We start from the raw sequence: 17,735 nt of genomic DNA on the forward strand, positions 1-17,735 counted from the left end.
GGGCGGGGCGGGTCCGGCCCGGGGATATTTAAGGCCCCGCGGCGGCAGCGCGCGTCGGTTGTGACCGGGAGCTGGGGCTGCGTCGGGACGGTGAGCGGCGGCGGCGGGGACCGGGGGGCCGGCGCCGTGGGGGTGGGGGTGGGGTGGGGGGCTGCTTCCTGCGGCCCGGACCTGGGCCCGGCCTGCCCTGCCCGAGGTGGCAGCGCCCGGAGTCCCCGCGGGTTGTGTCCCTGGCCTGAGAAACTGGCCAGAAACGAGCTCTGGTTTTGGGGAGGGTGAGTAATATCCCAGCCTTGTGCAGTGCATCTGCCTCTCCAGATTTGAAGCTTTCTGGGGCAGACTTTATTCTGTCAGCCCTACAGAGAGACTCAAGTGGCTGAGTGCCCCTTTGATTTTTTTAGGAGAATTTCAGCATGTTTTGGATGATACTTCAAGTAACCCCCAAGCTAAACAAGTAGCTCAACTCTTGTTTGTGTTGGACAGGATGACAGCCTATCTGTTGTGGCCTGTGTTCAATGTCTGCTGTGAAATTCAAGTACCGATGTTGCTGTAGGAGGTGGAAGGGGAGTCTGGTGAAGGGGGGGAGGGACAGATGTGCAGCAGTGGTGCTTCATATGCTGGTTTCCTTCAAAAGCTCCAAATGAATGATGCATAGGAAGATGAGGGTTGCTTTAGGGTAGCCGAGCTTCAGTGAGAGCCTTGTTTTTAACTGAGTTATGTCCATGTGATTCTTCTAAGGATGTTCCATTTTTCTTGGACCATGGCCCATTCTTGATTATTAGAGGATCCTTGAGGCATCTAGCAATTTGGTGTTTATCTGATTCAGCATTCCTTGTAAAGAAAGGAGTTTGATTCAACTGGTGCTTAAAACTAAATATCCAAACTTCAACTTCATGACTACTGTAAATCACCAGTGATGAAACTACATAGAAGCCATCCTCTGCAAGTGAAAGGATTCTTGTATGTCAAACACTAACAATCTGTATATTCTGCTTGCAAGAAAATGCATTCTCTAAGTATTTTGTAGGCCTAGTGTGTTAAGATGTGCTCATATTGCAGTATGCTATGTAGGACAACCTGCGACTTGAAAGTGTTTGTTTCTACTGTGTAAAGTAGTCACCAGTTTAAGAAATCCCAAGGCAAGCACTGGGTCGCATGTTTTAACAAATAACTGTCACAATTGTCTTGTGACTTCCATCTTGAAGTATAAAGAATTAAGGGATCTGGCATAAAGCTGACTAAGACTAATGAATCAGAACAGCTGGTGCTGTTGAACATACTTGTTCAGCATAGGACATTGGTGCTGGGAATTTTGCGCATGGTCCATGAACTTAGATTCCAGAGGTAGATTTGTAAAGCTTGTTTTTGTTTTTTACTCCAAAAACACATATCCTACTTGGAGGAGCCTTATCTTTAGATCTAAACTTGAGAACTAAGCTTAAGCTTGTTGGCTTTCCTGGCTGATTGGACAGTGTCTCTTAAATATAGCACCAAAATTTTGTGCTGGTAAGGAAGAAAGAAAATTGAGGAGAGGAGATCCTGAATGTTTCTCCGAGCTTTTGTTGAAACTAAAACAAAACCAGGAAGTAGTAACACTCAACTAGTCACTGACCACTTGTTTGTGTCTTGATGGGGCTAGTTTCTGTTCCCCTGGCTTCACTCTGACCTTCTTTGGAAGGCTGAGAGGCAGGCTAGGACTTTAAAGGTGCATAAAACAAAGCTTTAACTGCCTGCTTTTTGTGATCTGTAAAGGAGACGAAATATTAATGTAGCACTTCCTTGGACCTAGTCGATAACATTCTATCCTGTGTCAGGCTAGTATTGAACTTTTATAATAAAATGCAGTACTGGCTGAAATATACTTCACTCTAGTAACATTTTTGCCTCTTATTTCACAGTAAAGTGAAGTACACAAGTTGAATGAAACCTTTTTTTAAAGACTGAAGCTTGCGCAGTTGTAACTTCCAAAGTTAGTTGTGGAGGGGAGAACAGTTGTTCTGAGGCTGAATACACTGATTACTCACTGCTGTGATTTCCTAAGAGGGAGTTGCCTCAATTTCAGACTCTTGGTATGCCTTGTGTCATTAACAGTTGAAAGGTGAAAGTCTTTTGCAGTTTCTTGATTATTGTGACTGTATATTTGCTTAAGCCTCTGTGGGCTAAATTATTTTTTCTGTCCCAGAATTTTCAGAAGCACCCTTCTGGTCAGAAGATGTCTGCCCTTGAAACACTCTTTAAATACATTGATGAACACCAAGATCTCTATGTTCAGGTAAGTGTTCTTTCAGAGCTTTGTCCTGCAGTACAGATGGCTATGGCATAATAGAAGTTGACCTGTGGTCAACTTCAAGCTTGTTAATTTACACCTGTATAATATGCTCAAAGACCTGTAATTTTGTGGGGAACTAGTTGTCCCTTTCAAATGAGACAATGGGTGAATCAAGCCAGACCACTCTTATTTTGTTCCTTGAGTTCTGTCATGGTTCTGTTCAGTCAGACTTAAACTTCCATTGTATGTTTTATTAGGAAATGGTCTATTAACATATAGTGAGATCAGTTACTTATTTAGAGATAGACTAAGTCTGACACTAGTAGATCCTGGATGTCAGACTAGATTTGTATTGTCCCCCTCATGAGATAAGGGGGGAAGATGCAAACAAGGCTAGAACAAAAAGCTTTCTCATATGAAACTGTTCATGCTGGGGTGGGGGAGGTGGGGATGCTATCTTCTGCACTTTGCAGTTTAACTCTGCTACTTAATTGTACCTTGTAAAGCAATCCCTTTCACCCAAATCTGAAGAAATTGACTGTAAGCACTGTAAACTACCAGTTCTGAACCATGCCAAATGTTCAGTTTGGCTTCTCTGCCAGTTCCCTTCACTGCTCTCAATGGGGGGCAGAGGTAAGGCCTTTCTGGGAAGCTCAAAGGACACTAGCTGGTTCTGAATGCTTAAAGCATGACAACCAGAAAGGCACAATATGCACAAGCTGCCATGCTCTTAAGCTCACTTTCTGTATCTGTAAACTGTTTTTGTGCTACACTGCAAGGTACAGCTGTATGAAAGTGAGTTTTAGGGAGGGCTTTTGAGTGCAATACCAGTGTTAGAGTTCTTTGGTTAGAGAACAGCTGACTTGCATCAAGTTAAAACTTGTCTTAAAACAGTATTAATGGAGTTGCAAGGTACTGTATTTGTATAGTGCCTTGCATGCCATAATTGTGTAGTAAAAGCTCTAACTTTTCTGTCTTTCTGTAGCGGTTGGCTCAGTGGGTGGCAATCCAGAGTGTGTCAGCATGGCCAGAGAAGAGGGCTGAAATCAGACGCATGATGGAGGTTGCCGCAAAGGATATTGAGCAGCTGGGGGGCACAGCCCAACTCATGGATATTGGGCAGCAACAGGTATGTGAGCATCTGTTAATGTCAACTTAGTAGAAAGTCTCCAGAAGAGACAAGGGTCTTGTGGATGATAGCCTAGAAAGGCAATAGCCTCATGGTGAAGGATAGTGTCTCCTACCACTCAGTCTGAGCTTCCTGTTAAAAACTAACTCTTCATTCTATGTAGTAAATCCATGTTAGTTAAGCATGTCCTATTAGAATTGGGTTAAGTGTATTAAAATATTTTAGGTACTTTTCTAACTGAACACAAACAGGATTCCTGCAAACAAAATTAGCAAATGACATTCTGAACAGCAGCAGGCTGGTGTTGGCCCTTGGATATGCATAGGCTGTCAAATTACTTTTCAGAAGTCTTCCAGGAGAGCATTCTGTCACAAGTTTGCACTACTCTTCTGCCAGGTAGGATTTCACCCTATAAGCATCTATCCCTTTCTTGCTGTTCAGACTGCTTTTCTTCACCTGAGGGAAATGCATGTGTTTGAGAGCAAAAACCTCATCCTAGGGAGCCATTCACCTGATAGGCTCCTTTGAAGTGCCCAGTGACTATGATGCTTCATAGGATAAGGCTCATCCCAAAGTTGTTAGACTAGTATTTAGATAATGACACTCAGAAGGCTCCTGTGGAGTATTTGCTCACTTTGAAAGACGGTAGTTGCATATAGTGTTAATGACTGCTGTTTGAAATCTATATGCATGAGGACTCTCTGAGCAGTTCTTGCATTTGACAACTGGAATATACTTGCTTGTAGCAGTACAGGTTGCAGGAATGTAGTAGCTGACTTCTTGTGCCCTTTTGAGGGGAGGGAACTCTTGAAAATCTGTAGGACAATCCTAGTTCTTCTATTACCAACAGCGTAAAATCCTGTCTAAAGTCTTTCAGAATTCACTGCCTGAGGCAAATTTAGTTCCCTTCATCAGTGTAACTTTGGGGACAACTGATTTTACAAAGCTTATTACAAGTAAAACTTCCATTTAGAAAATGCTCTCCAGGATTAAAGTCAAGACTAGCATATACTTTTAGACTTTAGTATTGGTAAAACTAGTCAGTGTAATATGTGCATTGTCCTTCTTTGGTATAGCATTAATGTAAAGTAATTGGCTAACATATTTGATCCAGCTTAGTTTACTGCTGGGAGGCAATTTGTGCTGAGCACTGATTATTGTAAGTGTAAATACTTGTTATTGCTTTAATCACTTAAAGCTGCTGCTGGCCAAGGATGACAACCTATTGATAAAAATCTGAACTTGGAGCCTGTATGAGCAAAAAAGTTGATGCTGGTGATCCTGGTCTGCTGAAACTGTATCTGGGAGTATGTATTAGTTCACCAGGAAGAAAATACATACTGCCTGAGTGAGCACAGTATGTGGTAATTGCTTATGGGATATTCCAAAAAATCAAATTCAACTCTTGAACTAGGATCAAGCTCTTCAGCCCTCCATTGCCATTTCCTTGACAGCATAGGCTGGTAAAGAGAAACAAGAGAAACATTGACTTTATTTGGATGTAGGCACATGCTTAGACTCAGTCTCCTGACAATGGTATCACTTTGTCTGCAAGGCTATATTGTGGACAAGACCAAAGTGCAATGATGTCAGTGCAGAATAAAATATTAAATTGAGTTCAGCTCTTATGCTTAGGTCAGCATTAGATAAGGCAGTTTGGCATGCAGACAGCTTGCCTTGCTGAATCCTGATGTAGGAATGTTAGTTATAACAGTTCTTGAGTGGCTTGGAACACTTAAGACTTATTACTGAGACTTGTGTTTTACTGGCACAGTGCTGTAATGCTTCATTGGCCCTACTCTGCTTCTGGCAATCAGTTTAAGTAGCTTAGTTTTGTTTAGCTTCTACAAAGGCTACGAAATTAGAGGCATAACGTTGAGTTAATTCATTCATCTGATATGCAAGTGTGGAATGTCACATTTTTAACTTCTCTCCTATTTTTAGCTGCCTGATGGATCAGAGATCCCTCTACCTCCAATTGTTCTGGGAAAACTTGGCTCAGATCCATGCAAAAAAACAGTGTGTGTATATGGCCACCTAGATGTTCAGCCAGCAGCACTAGAAGATGGCTGGGATAGTGAGCCCTTCACGCTGGTGGAAAGAGATGGTAAGAGCTGTGGACTTCCCAGGAATTGAACACTTTAACAAGTGTGGTATTTTTCAACTGTTGTAAGGCTCTACTTTTGATAGAAGGGGAGAAGGAGAGTAAAGACAGAAGTGGGCTTTTGTTAAGTATTGTTGAAGTAAATGATGCAGGGGGAGCAAAATGGTAAATAAGGAGAGCTGTCAAATCTCAGCTGTTCTTAAGGCTTTTGTTTCCTTTTCTGACAGTGCAGGCTGTACTTGTATGTTGTCTTCCTTGTAGCTACAGCAGAGTCTTAACTGCTGGCTTCCATGGTAACAGTTTGTTGCCAGCCAGCTTCCTGGAAGAGCAGTTTCTTGTGCTGCTCAAAACTTGCAGCCCATGAGGTGGCTCTGTATCATCAGACTACTGGGTTTTCAAACCACTACATAGGCAAGCACTCCACACAGCTTCCTTAGGCCTAGGGACAGGAGTGGCACAGCAGTCTCTTGGCATTGCCTAGGGTCTGCATGCTATACTACTGTGAATGCTGCAGAAGCTGTGCTGTGCAGAGTTAGTGCCTGGAGAAATGTCCCTCTGGCAGAAATGAGGTTGAAAAAAAAATCATGCAGTCACTCTTGTTGAAGCAGCATGCTGCCAGCAGCCACTGAGGGGACTAAAACTCTTTTGTCTTCTGTGTCTTGGTTGGTCAGCCTTAAGAGTCAAAGGTCATATGAATAAAAGGACATTAACCATTCTTGTTGCATAAGCATCAGAGTTGATCATTGCCAAGAAAAGTATCTGATAACTAGTAGTCTCACCTGGGACCTTGGTCATAGGCAGCAGAATAAGTTATGAAGTCTGATTATCTCATCTGATAGCAAGAGCTAAGCTTGCCTCTGGCTGTGACTTATCTCTGTGTAGTCTGGCAGTGTAGGAGACATATTTACCCGATGGCTCCTTGCAAGCTATCTGACTTGGTCTGTCACTGTACTTGTATCCAGTGCCTAGGGGTTGTAGCCACAGCTCTAATTAGCAGAAATACCTGCCTTTATACTGTGATCCCATGTGCTACATTTCCTGGAACTTCCCTGTTGCCTGTCAAACTTGTTTGTGACTAGAGCACTTTCCAGGGAGGTTCGCTTTTATTTGGAAAAATCCAGGGAAGTGTTTGGCTGCTAGCTACTGGAGTCATGTTGTTCAAGCAAAGAATTACTGACTTAAAGTTATACTGGATAGGCTTCTATTAAATGGTGGTGGTCTGTTTCTATATGCTTACTGATACCTTTGTAGAAAATGGTGTTGTTGTGAAGGACATTGCAATGACTTAGCGGAAAGCCAGTTGCATCTCTTCTGCCAGACTTTTTCCAGCTCCCACTGAGGGAGCAGCTGGGTAGAGGAGGAGCTCTCAACTGTTGCAGCCCTGTACCTATTGCATGTGCATTTGAAGTGGGATGCAAAACTGCTGCTTCAGAAGAACTGGAGATGAAAGTTGGCATAAGCAAGGTTAAAAAGCTTATCCAAAAGGATATTTTGTCTACTGTAGGCAAGAAATGTGACAAGCTTCATCCTATATTTTCCCCACTGGTTAATTCTCTTGTTTCACAGGAAAACTATATGGGCGAGGCTCAACAGATGATAAGGGTCCAGTGCTTGCATGGCTGAACGCATTGGAGGCTTATCAAAAAACTAACCAGGTATGTGCCCAAAATGCATCCTGCTTTATGTACAGCTGAGTCTAGCAATAATTGTTATCCAAGCCACAAACCCATGTGAGGTAAGTGTGCTTATTCAGCTGATCAGAGAAATGGTGCAATAGTCTAAACTTGCTGACTTCCCAGTAGGGATGAGCTGACTTGCTGACAAGTTAGTCTTGCAGATAGCTGGATTGCACTTTAAACATTTTTGTTACAATGCAGTGTGTAGAGAGGAAAATGCATATGTGTGCATCTGACACAGAAGGAATAATCAAATATGATCATTCTTATGCAGGGATGTCAAATTAGCTTGGCCTTTAGCAAAACTTAGTGTCTCACTGACACTGAATCCGGAGAAGAGAGAACTTGGTAACACTAAACCAGGAGCTTTCTTCTTTTTGCTCAAGAATAAGTGTCATTAGCAATAGCTCAGGATGCCCGCTTTATCTTTAAGAAGACTTGTTGTTAATTATGAAAAGAATTTGTAATTCTTGACTGCTGCCTAGGCATGGAGTATGTAGACTAGATGGACAGGTTAACTCTATGAATCACCTATTGTGGCATGCAACTTCTCTTGTGGTTAATGTTAGCTTTGCTAACCCTTTTTCTAGCAACTGAGATCTCTGCTTCTGCACAGTGAAGTGGTTTGGGAAACGGCAGTTTTAGAGCTTAGCTGAAAGACTTTTGACAAAATTCAAACCTTTCAAGAAAAGGTAGCATAAGTGCCCTCAATTTAAGCACAGTCCACACTTTCTAAAACCTGCTTTGGGTACAATTAACAAATCCCACCATTATGGAACTAATTTGACTGTGCCCACTGTTCCACACTGTATGTGACAGGGATCAAAATAAATTACTGATAGCTGAAGAAGTCCAATGTTTTCCACATGCTTAATCTGTTCTTGTTTCATTTGCATAGGAGATTCCAGTAAACATTAAGTTCTGCCTGGAAGGCATGGAGGAATCTGGATCTGAAGGCCTTGATGAACTGATTTTTGCTCAGCAAGATACTTTCTTCAAAGATGTGGATTATGTTTGCATTTCTGACAACTACTGGTTAGGCAAGAATAAGCCTTGTATCACCTATGGTTTGAGGGGTATCTGCTACTACTTCATAGAGGCAAGTCCCAAAATACGCTGTCAAACCAGTGTTACTGAGCTGAATTTTCTAATAGTGTAAATGAGTAGTTGCTCCAGCTTTTTCATGCCAGTAGCTTTTTTAGAGAAGGCAGACTAGACCACTTAAGTAGAACAATTTCTAATGTAATTGTCTGAAGATCTTCCTCTTGCTATCCTGTATGATAGCTGTGGGGGAGGGATAGCTTTCAACTTATCAGCAAAATAAGCCAGCAGCCTTGCTGGAGGATTATTTTGTGGTGTAGATATCTTCATGCAGATACTTCCTTGAATGGAGAAAGATATGTGACCATTAAAGTTTCCAAGGTTGGGACAATTGATACTAAGTGGCTTACACTCTTTAGAGCAATCAAAAGTACTTCTGCCCTAATGTACTGCAACTAAATGCTCTGGTTTCAAAACAGACATTCTCAGAATATGTGCAGCAAAAAGATAGGATAGCAAAAGTCTGTTCTGTGCAATCGTCAGTGTCTTCATGCTAAAATGTAACCTGAATCTCTTAATTCATTTCAACCCAGGTGGAGTGTAGTGAAAAAGACCTTCACTCTGGAGTTTATGGTGGCTCAGTGCATGAGGCGATGACAGATCTCATTACTCTGATGGGTAAGAGAAAGCAGGTTTCACTGAATGCATCTAAAATAGGAGCAAGACCCATTAAAGGGTGAGTTTGTTTCCAGTGAGGGGCTCTTAACTGCTTACACTAGCAAAGTAATAACAGATGAAATGGAGCTTCCCAGGTATGTGTAAAACAGGAAGATCTTAGATAACTTCTTGGCAAGACCTTTCTCATTTCTTTATGCATCTATTTTTAGCTTCCCCTAAAAACCTTGTTACAAATTCATAATTGCTAACTAAAGCAACTGTTTTCTCCAAACTGACACAGATACTATACTGAACTCCTGGGAAAAGTCTGCTGTCAGTCAGACACAACTAGTGATAGAATTAAATACAGGTGAAAAGTGCAGATTCTGGATAGCTGCAGGAACAAGTCACTCCATGATTAACACTAACCTGCAAAATTCCATAAGTTCCTTCCATGCCTAGTGGAAAAGGCTCTTGAAGGTGCCTTCCTTGCTTACAGGGAATTATCAAAAGGCAAACTAAAACTTCCACTTCATGTGGGAAGTGTTCCAAATAATGGCATCTTATTTCATGTGATTGGTTGCTGATCTTAGGTGCTCTTTGTTTGGCAGGTTCCCTTATAGACAAGAAAGGGAAAATTCTCATCCCAGGTATTAATGAAGCAGTAGCACCTGTTACTAATGAGGAGCTGGCACTGTATGAGAAGATTGATTTTGACCTGGAGGAATATGCAAAAGATATAGGAGCAACAAAACTATTGCATGATACAAAGGTATGATACTGTACTCCTCCCTGTATACCCTGGTTTAGCTGTGTTAGTCCAAGCTATGTGTATTTGTAGATGGTAGTGAGCTTTTTTGCATGTTCCTGTAGGTATCAAGTAATTCAGTAGGCAGAGAATTCATCTGTCTCCAAATCTGACATAGCCTTGAAGATAACTTCACCTACCCTACATTTGACCTCATACTTAACAGCACTTCTTCTGTGAAGTGTTATGGGATTGGAAACCTAGTCTAGGTTATCCCATATTTAAAATGTGTGGTCTAGGCCTTAACCTTTAAAGCTGCTCCCTAGTCTATAAGCAGTATTTCAAACTTGTGCAGAACTTTAACACTTTTCTCTTAATGCTAGATAGGAACTGCTAGCACAGGAGGAACTTAACAGAGGTTGGATACTACATCTACACAAAGTATCTGAACTCCTGCATCTATGTACAAAGTTCAGTGGGGTATCAAAAATGAAGTAGTTATAGAGAATTGCTCTTCTCGTAAGGTTAGAAAACAGAATAGCTGTGAACTTAAGGTTGACGTACTGAATGTCTTCCTAGACCCGGCAAACACTGTCTTGTAGCAGTGAACTAGGCAAGTATATTTGAACAGACAAGTTCAATAAACTTATGTCTGAACTTCTCAAATCTTAATCATGGGAACTTTTCAAACATTTTTAAGAACATCAGGGAATCTTGCAAGTTATAGGTTTTACTTTTTAATTTAAGAATTAAAATACCTTAGATGTAAACATGCCTACTGTCATAAAAGCAGAAACAATCAGTGCTGTAAAAGACACTTTTATATATGCAGGCCTGTCTTTTGTCGTAGTACTGTCAGAAGATTTCAGACTTGACTCAAGCAGCCCTAAGTGATAATTTTATATGCTCAGTCTTGTCTCTGCATGCTCTGCTTTATATCAGCTGAGAGCACACAGGCTTCCTTGTTTTTCCTTGTCCTGTAGTGCAATGGATGTAATATAGCTTGTATATAAGAAGGCATCTTGGACCAATGATGCTCTAGGGCTGGCAAGATGCTCTTCATATATGATCCTGAACTAAATGTGTTCAGTCTTAGCCAGACTGAAATCCTAGTTTAGCTTAGCTTGAACCATCTTGCTGACTCAAGCATGCATACAAGAAAGGCTTTGGAGCTCAGGGAGATAGGGGAGAGAAGGCTGTAATCTCCAGGTGAGGAACAATGTGCTTGAAAACTTTGGACAGATGGTTAAATTCTTCTCTGGAGAAGATTAAAGGGGTAATTTATACCTGAAACAAAAGGAACTGTTAATGTTAAAGCCCACAAGAAATTTCTAATCTCCCCAGTTCCTACAGTGAAGGTCAGTTCTGAGGTACTGTAGCTGTCTATACAGGACAAGTGTGCATTTGGATTCATAGTAGCCAGCATACTGAACAGTTGTCCAAGGTAGCAAGGAAGAAATGCAAGAGAGCCTCTGAAATGGCCTTTTAATGGCAGCCAGTGGTGCACGCTTTAATGAACCTAGAGCTCAGTTGTGTTGAATACACTGATTATATAAATAGTTGAAGCAGAAGGACACAGTATGCCTCAGTCTTCAGAGTTGCAAAGCTTTTACAGAATTTGATTTAGTGTGTGTGTGCACCTCAGTGAAGGCACCTACCTGCCTACCTGAGGCAGTAGGGACCAGAGCTTTAAATATTCCTACACACTCTGAGCATCCTACAAAAGATATTTCTCTGTTAGAGGCAGGCTAGTCATGTCCCATAAATTCCACAGAACTAAGAGAAAGCCATGCTGGAGTTACTTAATCTCTCTTATGGTGCTGAAGGAACCCAGCTGCTGCATCAAAATGTGTGCCTAATACAAGTAACAACCTCTATTGTAATAGACTTGAGTCCTCTTGGATGAGGTGCATTCCTCCATAAGAGGAAAGTGCTGTTTCTTGTAAAATCTTTAGAGTGAAGAAATCATGATTTTGGGGAAACTTTGTCAAGCTTCATATAACCTTGTATCTTTCTCTTTTGTTCTGCAGAGGGGTATCCTTATGCATAGGTGGAGATACCCTTCCTTGTCCCTTCATGGAATTGAAGGAGCTTTTGCAGGATCTGGAGCCAAGACTGTGATTCCTAGGAAAGTGATTGGCAAGTTCTCAATCAGGCTTGTGCCAAACATGACTCCTGAAGAAGTCACAAAGCATGTATGTTGAGATGGATTGGTCTCAAAACAACTAGTGTCTTTAAACTTTCCTCTCCATATCTGGGGAGAAAGTAGCAGAGGAAGTAAGCAGAACTGCTCTGAAAACCTATCTTCCCTGTTTTGTACCTCAGCTCAGATATTAAAGGGGATTACTGTATGGTCCCACACTGGACTGTGGCCTTGCTGTCCAGTTTTTAGTAACTAGAGTAAAAGGCTTGGGAGCAAATGTTAGTTTAACTATAGGGCACTTGGATTGCTACAAGAACATAATTGCAAAGCAAGAGTTTGATATAATAACTGTTATACAGTATGCTGTTACTTGCCTGAAAGTGAGACTGCAACTTCAGAGCAGAGCTACCTAGTAAAATATGAAAACTTGCTACACAGCAGTAGTGATCTGTTAGTCCCTAAATACTTCTGACGTACTGTTTTTACCAGTGTTCATACAAATGCTGATGGTAGATCTGACTGCTCAAATTTTGTTATAGGTTGAAGACTATGTGAGCAAAAAGTTTGCAGAGCTGAAGAGCCCCAACAAATTCAGAGTATACTTAGGCCATGGTGGAAAACCCTGGGTGTCAGACTTCAACCATCCCCACTACATGGCTGGTAGGAGGGCCATGAAGACAGGTCAGTGGTTGTTTTTCACTTGGCATGGGGAAGACAAGATCTCTTGTTTCAGCATCTTGGTACTGAGAGGTCACAGTTGTAGAATGATTTCATTATTCTCCATTTAAATAATGCACATAGGCTCACTAAGTAACAAAGCATATAATGTGCAACCCTAAACTGAAGTCCAATGTACTGCAAGGGAAGGAACTTGATAACTTTATTGAGCTTGTTCCTACTGTACTAAAATCCATTGGCATTTTGTTGCTTTTGCATAAATATAACTGCCAGTAGTTCAGATGACTTGCTTAGCCAAAGCCCTTGAAGCTTAGTTGTCCTTGGTTCCCTCTTAATCAAAGTTTCCCTGTTGCCTTAGGTCCCTCTACAGGGGCCTGGACTACATGGGGAAACTAGGGAAAGTCTCTATTCTGTGTTAGAATACAAATGTAGGCTTTCAGATGAAATGTTATTTGTGTAACTGCTCAAATTCCACTGTGGAAGTGACAATACTCCACCTGGGGGGGAAACTCCACCTTTGAGACATCTACAGTCCAACTGATTAGATCCAAGAGCAAGATTTGGCCATCACCTGGTAGAGAAATGCTTGGGGCTTGATTGCAAAAAAACACATACAACTCCAAACTGACTAGAGTATCACTCTGCTTTATTCCAGTTTTTGGAGTTGAACCAGACCTGACAAGGGAGGGAGGAAGCATTCCTGTTACTCTTACTTTTCAAGAAGCAACAGGCAAGAATGTCATGCTGCTTCCTGTTGGAGCTGCAGATGATGGTGCCCACTCTCAAAATGAGAAACTAAATAGGTAAGAAAATACTTATCCCTGTGCCAGACTGAAGCTGTACTGTGGATCTTGGCATATATTCTGAAAAGGACCTAGAATCAGACTCTTGCTGCTTTTCCTCAAGTCTTGAGGGCAAGGTACCATTTCTCCCCAGCAGAGGATGGCTGGTGGGTGGTCTTGGTAGCTAGTCTGAAGCTGAATTTTGATCTCATTATGGCTTCTGAAACCAGAAGCACTTTTTTATACTTCAGTCTCATAGCTTGGCTGTTCTCCCCTACCCCAAGGCTGGCATTGCCCTTTTGGCAGGGGAGATGCTGGGAGTAGTAGTGCAGTGATCTGTTGCCTGCATTGGACTGAAATAGCAAAAAGCACAGTTGCTAGGAATACAGCTCAAACTAAGTGCTAATGTAAGCATCTTCTCTCCAGGTACAACTACATCCAGGGGGTGAAGATGCTTGGTGCATACCTCCATGAAGTTTCTCAGCTGAAGGACTAAGACACCTTACCTTCTGGCTTGTGGTTCTGAGGTCTGAGTTCTTGTACAAAACAGCATCAACTAAATCTTATGTGGTTTTCCTTTTCCACCAACACCTTATTGCTTTGGGGGAGAGTGAAGCATCTAGTTCCACTCAAGAAACCAGGAACATTGTATGTCAAAATACTACTTTAAATGCCTACTTCAAACTACAGAAAAGAACATTCTTACTCTTTATGGCCGGTAGTACTGAATTGCACCTTTGTCCCCCTGTGTATCACTTTGATTCAAGCTGTGGTTTGCTGTACTTATCTGCCTTTTTTCTGTGAAGGAGGAGGAGCTGTTTGCTCTCAATTGTTAACCAGCTGCATCAGTTGCAGAGCTGTTAGCCAAGTTAAAAGTGCTTATTCCAGGATAAGTCCCAGAAGTAGTCAAAGTAACAGATTACAAGGGGTACCCTGGAATATGTTCAAGCTGTACTGGAGCATCTGTCTTGCTTACTGAATGTGTCAGAAGAGCAACTTTAACTCTCTTGCACCTTATACCTGTCTGTAGAGTTTTTCTTACAGCAAATTAAGTTATAACAAAATCACTGGTAATGACAACTGGCTATCTTTTTGTAAAGCTGTCTTTATACTCCTTAAAGGACAATAAATCATGCTCTAGCATTTGGCTCTTGGTCTTTAAGAATTAAACAGTGACTTGGGAGGGAAAGTACAAAACCTTGAGGTAACTTGGGAGAAACCCTTCTATGGCTAAAAAGGCAGATAGACAACATAGATGCATAGATTGCACTTCCTGGGAAACAGCTCTTAGGCTCTGTTTCTGAACTGGTTGCTGACTTAAAGCTGATGTTTCTGAATCCTCCTGCTCTCCTAACAGAAAACAAACTCTAAGAATGTTCCCTTTTAGCTCTGTGAACTAGGTCATCACACTAACACGAGGACAGTGTAAGGGAGTGGGTAGAGTTTGTAGGGAGGACAGGAGAGAAGAGTATTGCTCATTCCTGCTACTGGCTGACACTCAGCTTCAAGGTTTGTTTTGTAAACACCCAACTCCAGCACTTCTGGTATTATTTCCAAAAACCTTTTAAACACACTAACTTGAACTGCCTTTGGCTAACTGTTTCTGAACTTCCTGACCAGCAGTCAAAGAGCTAGGTAGTTAAGTATTTCAGGTGATGATTCTCAGGCTGCTCTCAGAGCAAAGGGCATGGGATGAGTCTGCTTGGGGCCAGAAGGGAGGAATGTTTTGTCTATCTGACTTTAACTGTGTCATGCTGTCATGCTATGAAGGTTCGATAGCAATGACTGAGACAGTAGTATAATAATAATAAAAAAGATGTTTATGTCCTCACACAAGTTCTTGGATTAGTAACATCCATTAAAATAATGCAATTACTAATTTAGGAAGGATAACACAAAACCATCAGTTACTAGTTTAGAAAGGATAACCTGAAACTGTCGATTACTGCGTCATTAATTGGAAGGACTGCTTATCCCTACTTGAAAGCTTTCTTGTTCACTCTCCTAGTGAGTGGGCTCTCAACCTTGAGGAGTTACCTTAACCCAGCGTCCCAGGAAAAGGGGAGGGGGGGGAATACTCACGGTCCAATACTCACAGTCCAGCTGGAGAGGATGGTCAGGTCACGTTCCCGTCCCTGCTCAAACTCTCCTAGCTCCCAAGCCTCTTTTTATACAGCTGGGGCTCTGGGCAAACACTGCTTTTGCTGACTTTTAGCAAGTTTTGCAATCACAGGACTGTTTGTTTGTGTGCTGGGAGGACCCTGCTAGTGAGGCAAGACCACAACACCTCTGTATTGTTTCTTCCCTTCCCGGGGGTCTGTGCAGATTCCAGGTGGCAGACTTCTTCAGTCTTGTTAATCATTCCGCAGCCTTGCGCATATCAGTCCTTGCGCATATCGGTTGGTAGACTTCTTTAGTCCTGTTAAGTCCTCTGTTCAACAGCTTTGTGCATGTCAGCTCTGGTGCTATCAGTTCTTCTGCATATCAATTGACAAACTTCAGTCCTGTTAACTCTTTACTCGCCCGTCAAACTGTTGCTGGTCTGGAGTCTTAATTGTGGATTGCTGTTGGAGAAGGAAGGAGATTCTCACTGTGAAAAACTTCTAAAGTTTCTCTGCATTGCTTGATTGTTTTGTTCTGTTTAGTTTATTGTGGAAGCTAATATGAGAGGTAATCCTTACAATTTCATAAAACTTCCTACTTGTACCTGCAGCTAGGGTACAAACTGAGCCATGCCAAGTGTCCATATCAGTATTTGCTAGCACCAAGCGTCTGTAGGTGGGTAGTGGGCTGCTAGGCTCTTGCCATTCAATGACAGTGAAACTGCTCTGCTATAACCTGTAGTCAGCACATACAGGAGAAGACTAGCAGGAAAAGGCTAGCATGCCTAAATATTTGAAGGTCATGTGTATACTGAGACCCCATACAACTGGTTGTCCCTGTTTCAATCTGAAATGTATTAAAATAAAACTTCCTGCACTAAGGTAGTACTGGTTTCTCATATGTAAGGAAAAAACTATTTGGGCAGTAGAAAAGCTGATAATGTAGTGATCTACATTCAGAAAGAGAGTACCTTTTGATGTGCTATTTCACTTTATTTCTTGAATCAGTTAACTCATTCAGTTCTGTATTGAAGATACTACATGATATGCCTCATACTTACTGAATTACAGTACAGCAGTACAGTTGAAAAGCATGCCCAAAACAGTGCCTTAAGGGGTTTGTAGAAGAGGCTGGAAAGCAGATCCCACTAGTTAAGCAGCAGAAATATTTCTCTGTGGCAAGTGCCGGAAAGCAGTGAAAAGGAGATTAGAATGAGACTTTGGCCTAAGTGAAAGGGCCTAGCTTAAGCGCTTGAAGTAAGCTGCTGAAGTAATGAGGCCTATAAAATCTAGTTAAGCCTCATAATTGTGTAGTTGTGCTAATCTTGGAAGGAATCTGTCCCTTTTCATCTGTTTGTTACCTTGCTATAGTAAAGTCTAGTTTAGTTGTAGCCTTTCCTGTCACTGCTAAAGGTGATCACGAAAGTGTGACTTGGCTCAACCAACATACTTCTCTAGTTTGCCTGCTTCAAAACTCTTTGAACACTCTTGGAAAACTAATATCCATTTCAGAGATCTAGTTTGTTACTGCTTTGAATGCTTGTGCATTGTATAAATAAGTTTGTTTAAATTCACAATAGTCAAAATTTGAACAGCAGCCTTCTCACAGAATACAGAAGTGGCTGACACTGGATTTTAAATGTGAACTAGGTAAACAAAGCAATGCATCAGTGAAATGAAGAACATCACAGCACCATCTGCTGGGTTTATGAAGACTGCTTGGTATTTTTCCCAGAGAACTTCATGGCATTGTTTTGTGTTACAGTTTACTGACAAGTTGGCTGATTCCAGTTAATTATACAAGATGTGATGTTACATATTGATAGCCCTTAATAGACACTTGTTAAGGATTCCCAGGTGAACTGCCTTGACTGCCAAACCACATTTCTGGCTAGGGGGAAGTACCACCAAGAGAAGTGTGAGACTGGATGTTCAACTGTTTTTGGTTAGCCTAGTAGCTATGTCATGTATTTTTACTGTGCTTAGTAACCTCTATGAGCTGGTAATTACAGAAAAATGTTCATGCTGGCTTGCAGTTTCTTCCTCATGGTCTTTGTGTGTACCCATCATTGTTGCTCTGGGGTAATGTTATGCTTTAAACAACTTCAAATGTGAGCAAATAATCTCCAATTTTGTTGAGCAGAGAAGAAACATCAGCTTTCTAAGTAAACATAGGCCTATCAAAAGGAATGTGCTTGTGTACTTCTCTAACGTGGTAGGTGTGTGAGAGTCTTGGTTGGGCATGAAAGGGGTACCAATATGTGTCTACTTAGCTTAGGCCTATATAATGTTTAGACTTTTGCTTCGAGGCACTTGTTTGTGGTGTGTTTTTTTTTCCTCCTGCCCTTCTCCCCAGATCTTTCTTGTCTTCTACTTGGCTATTATGGGTAAACTAGGTAGAAACCC

At 41.6% G+C, this 17,735-nt stretch overlaps 1 protein-coding gene across 1 annotated transcript; it reads left to right on the top strand.

Moving 5' to 3' along the window:
• Positions 1-28: 28 nt before the first annotated feature.
• On the top strand, positions 29-14,370 carry CNDP2 (carnosine dipeptidase 2). The gene is made up of 12 exons (XM_067290761.1): positions 29-90; positions 2,183-2,272; positions 3,255-3,398; positions 5,343-5,505; positions 7,069-7,157; positions 8,077-8,277; positions 8,813-8,897; positions 9,488-9,648; positions 11,655-11,819; positions 12,307-12,448; positions 13,101-13,248; positions 13,654-14,370. Exons 2-12 carry the CDS (start codon positions 2,213-2,215, stop codon positions 13,721-13,723), a joined length of 1,428 nt encoding a protein of 475 aa, XP_067146862.1. The 5' UTR covers positions 29-90; positions 2,183-2,212; the 3' UTR covers positions 13,724-14,370.
• The last annotated feature ends 3,365 nt before the right edge of the window (positions 14,371-17,735 follow it).

This window comes from Apteryx mantelli, chromosome 2 (genome assembly GCF_036417845.1).
Source record: "Apteryx mantelli isolate bAptMan1 chromosome 2, bAptMan1.hap1, whole genome shotgun sequence".
NCBI classification, from domain to species: domain Eukaryota; kingdom Metazoa; phylum Chordata; class Aves; order Apterygiformes; family Apterygidae; genus Apteryx; species Apteryx mantelli.

What these genes read in the sequence shown, in the direction of transcription:
- CNDP2 (XM_067290761.1), top strand. Translation starts at nt 2,213, where the DNA reads ATGTCTGCCCTTGAAACACTCTTTAAATACATTGATGAACACCAAGAT. An exon ending in AACTATTGCATGATACAAAG is followed by an intron (nt 9,649 to 11,654) that starts GTATGATACTGT and finishes TTTGTTCTGCAG; the next exon opens with AGGGGTATCCTTATGCATAG. An exon ending in CTGAAGAAGTCACAAAGCAT is followed by an intron (nt 11,820 to 12,306) that starts GTATGTTGAGAT and finishes ATTTTGTTATAG; the next exon opens with GTTGAAGACTATGTGAGCAA.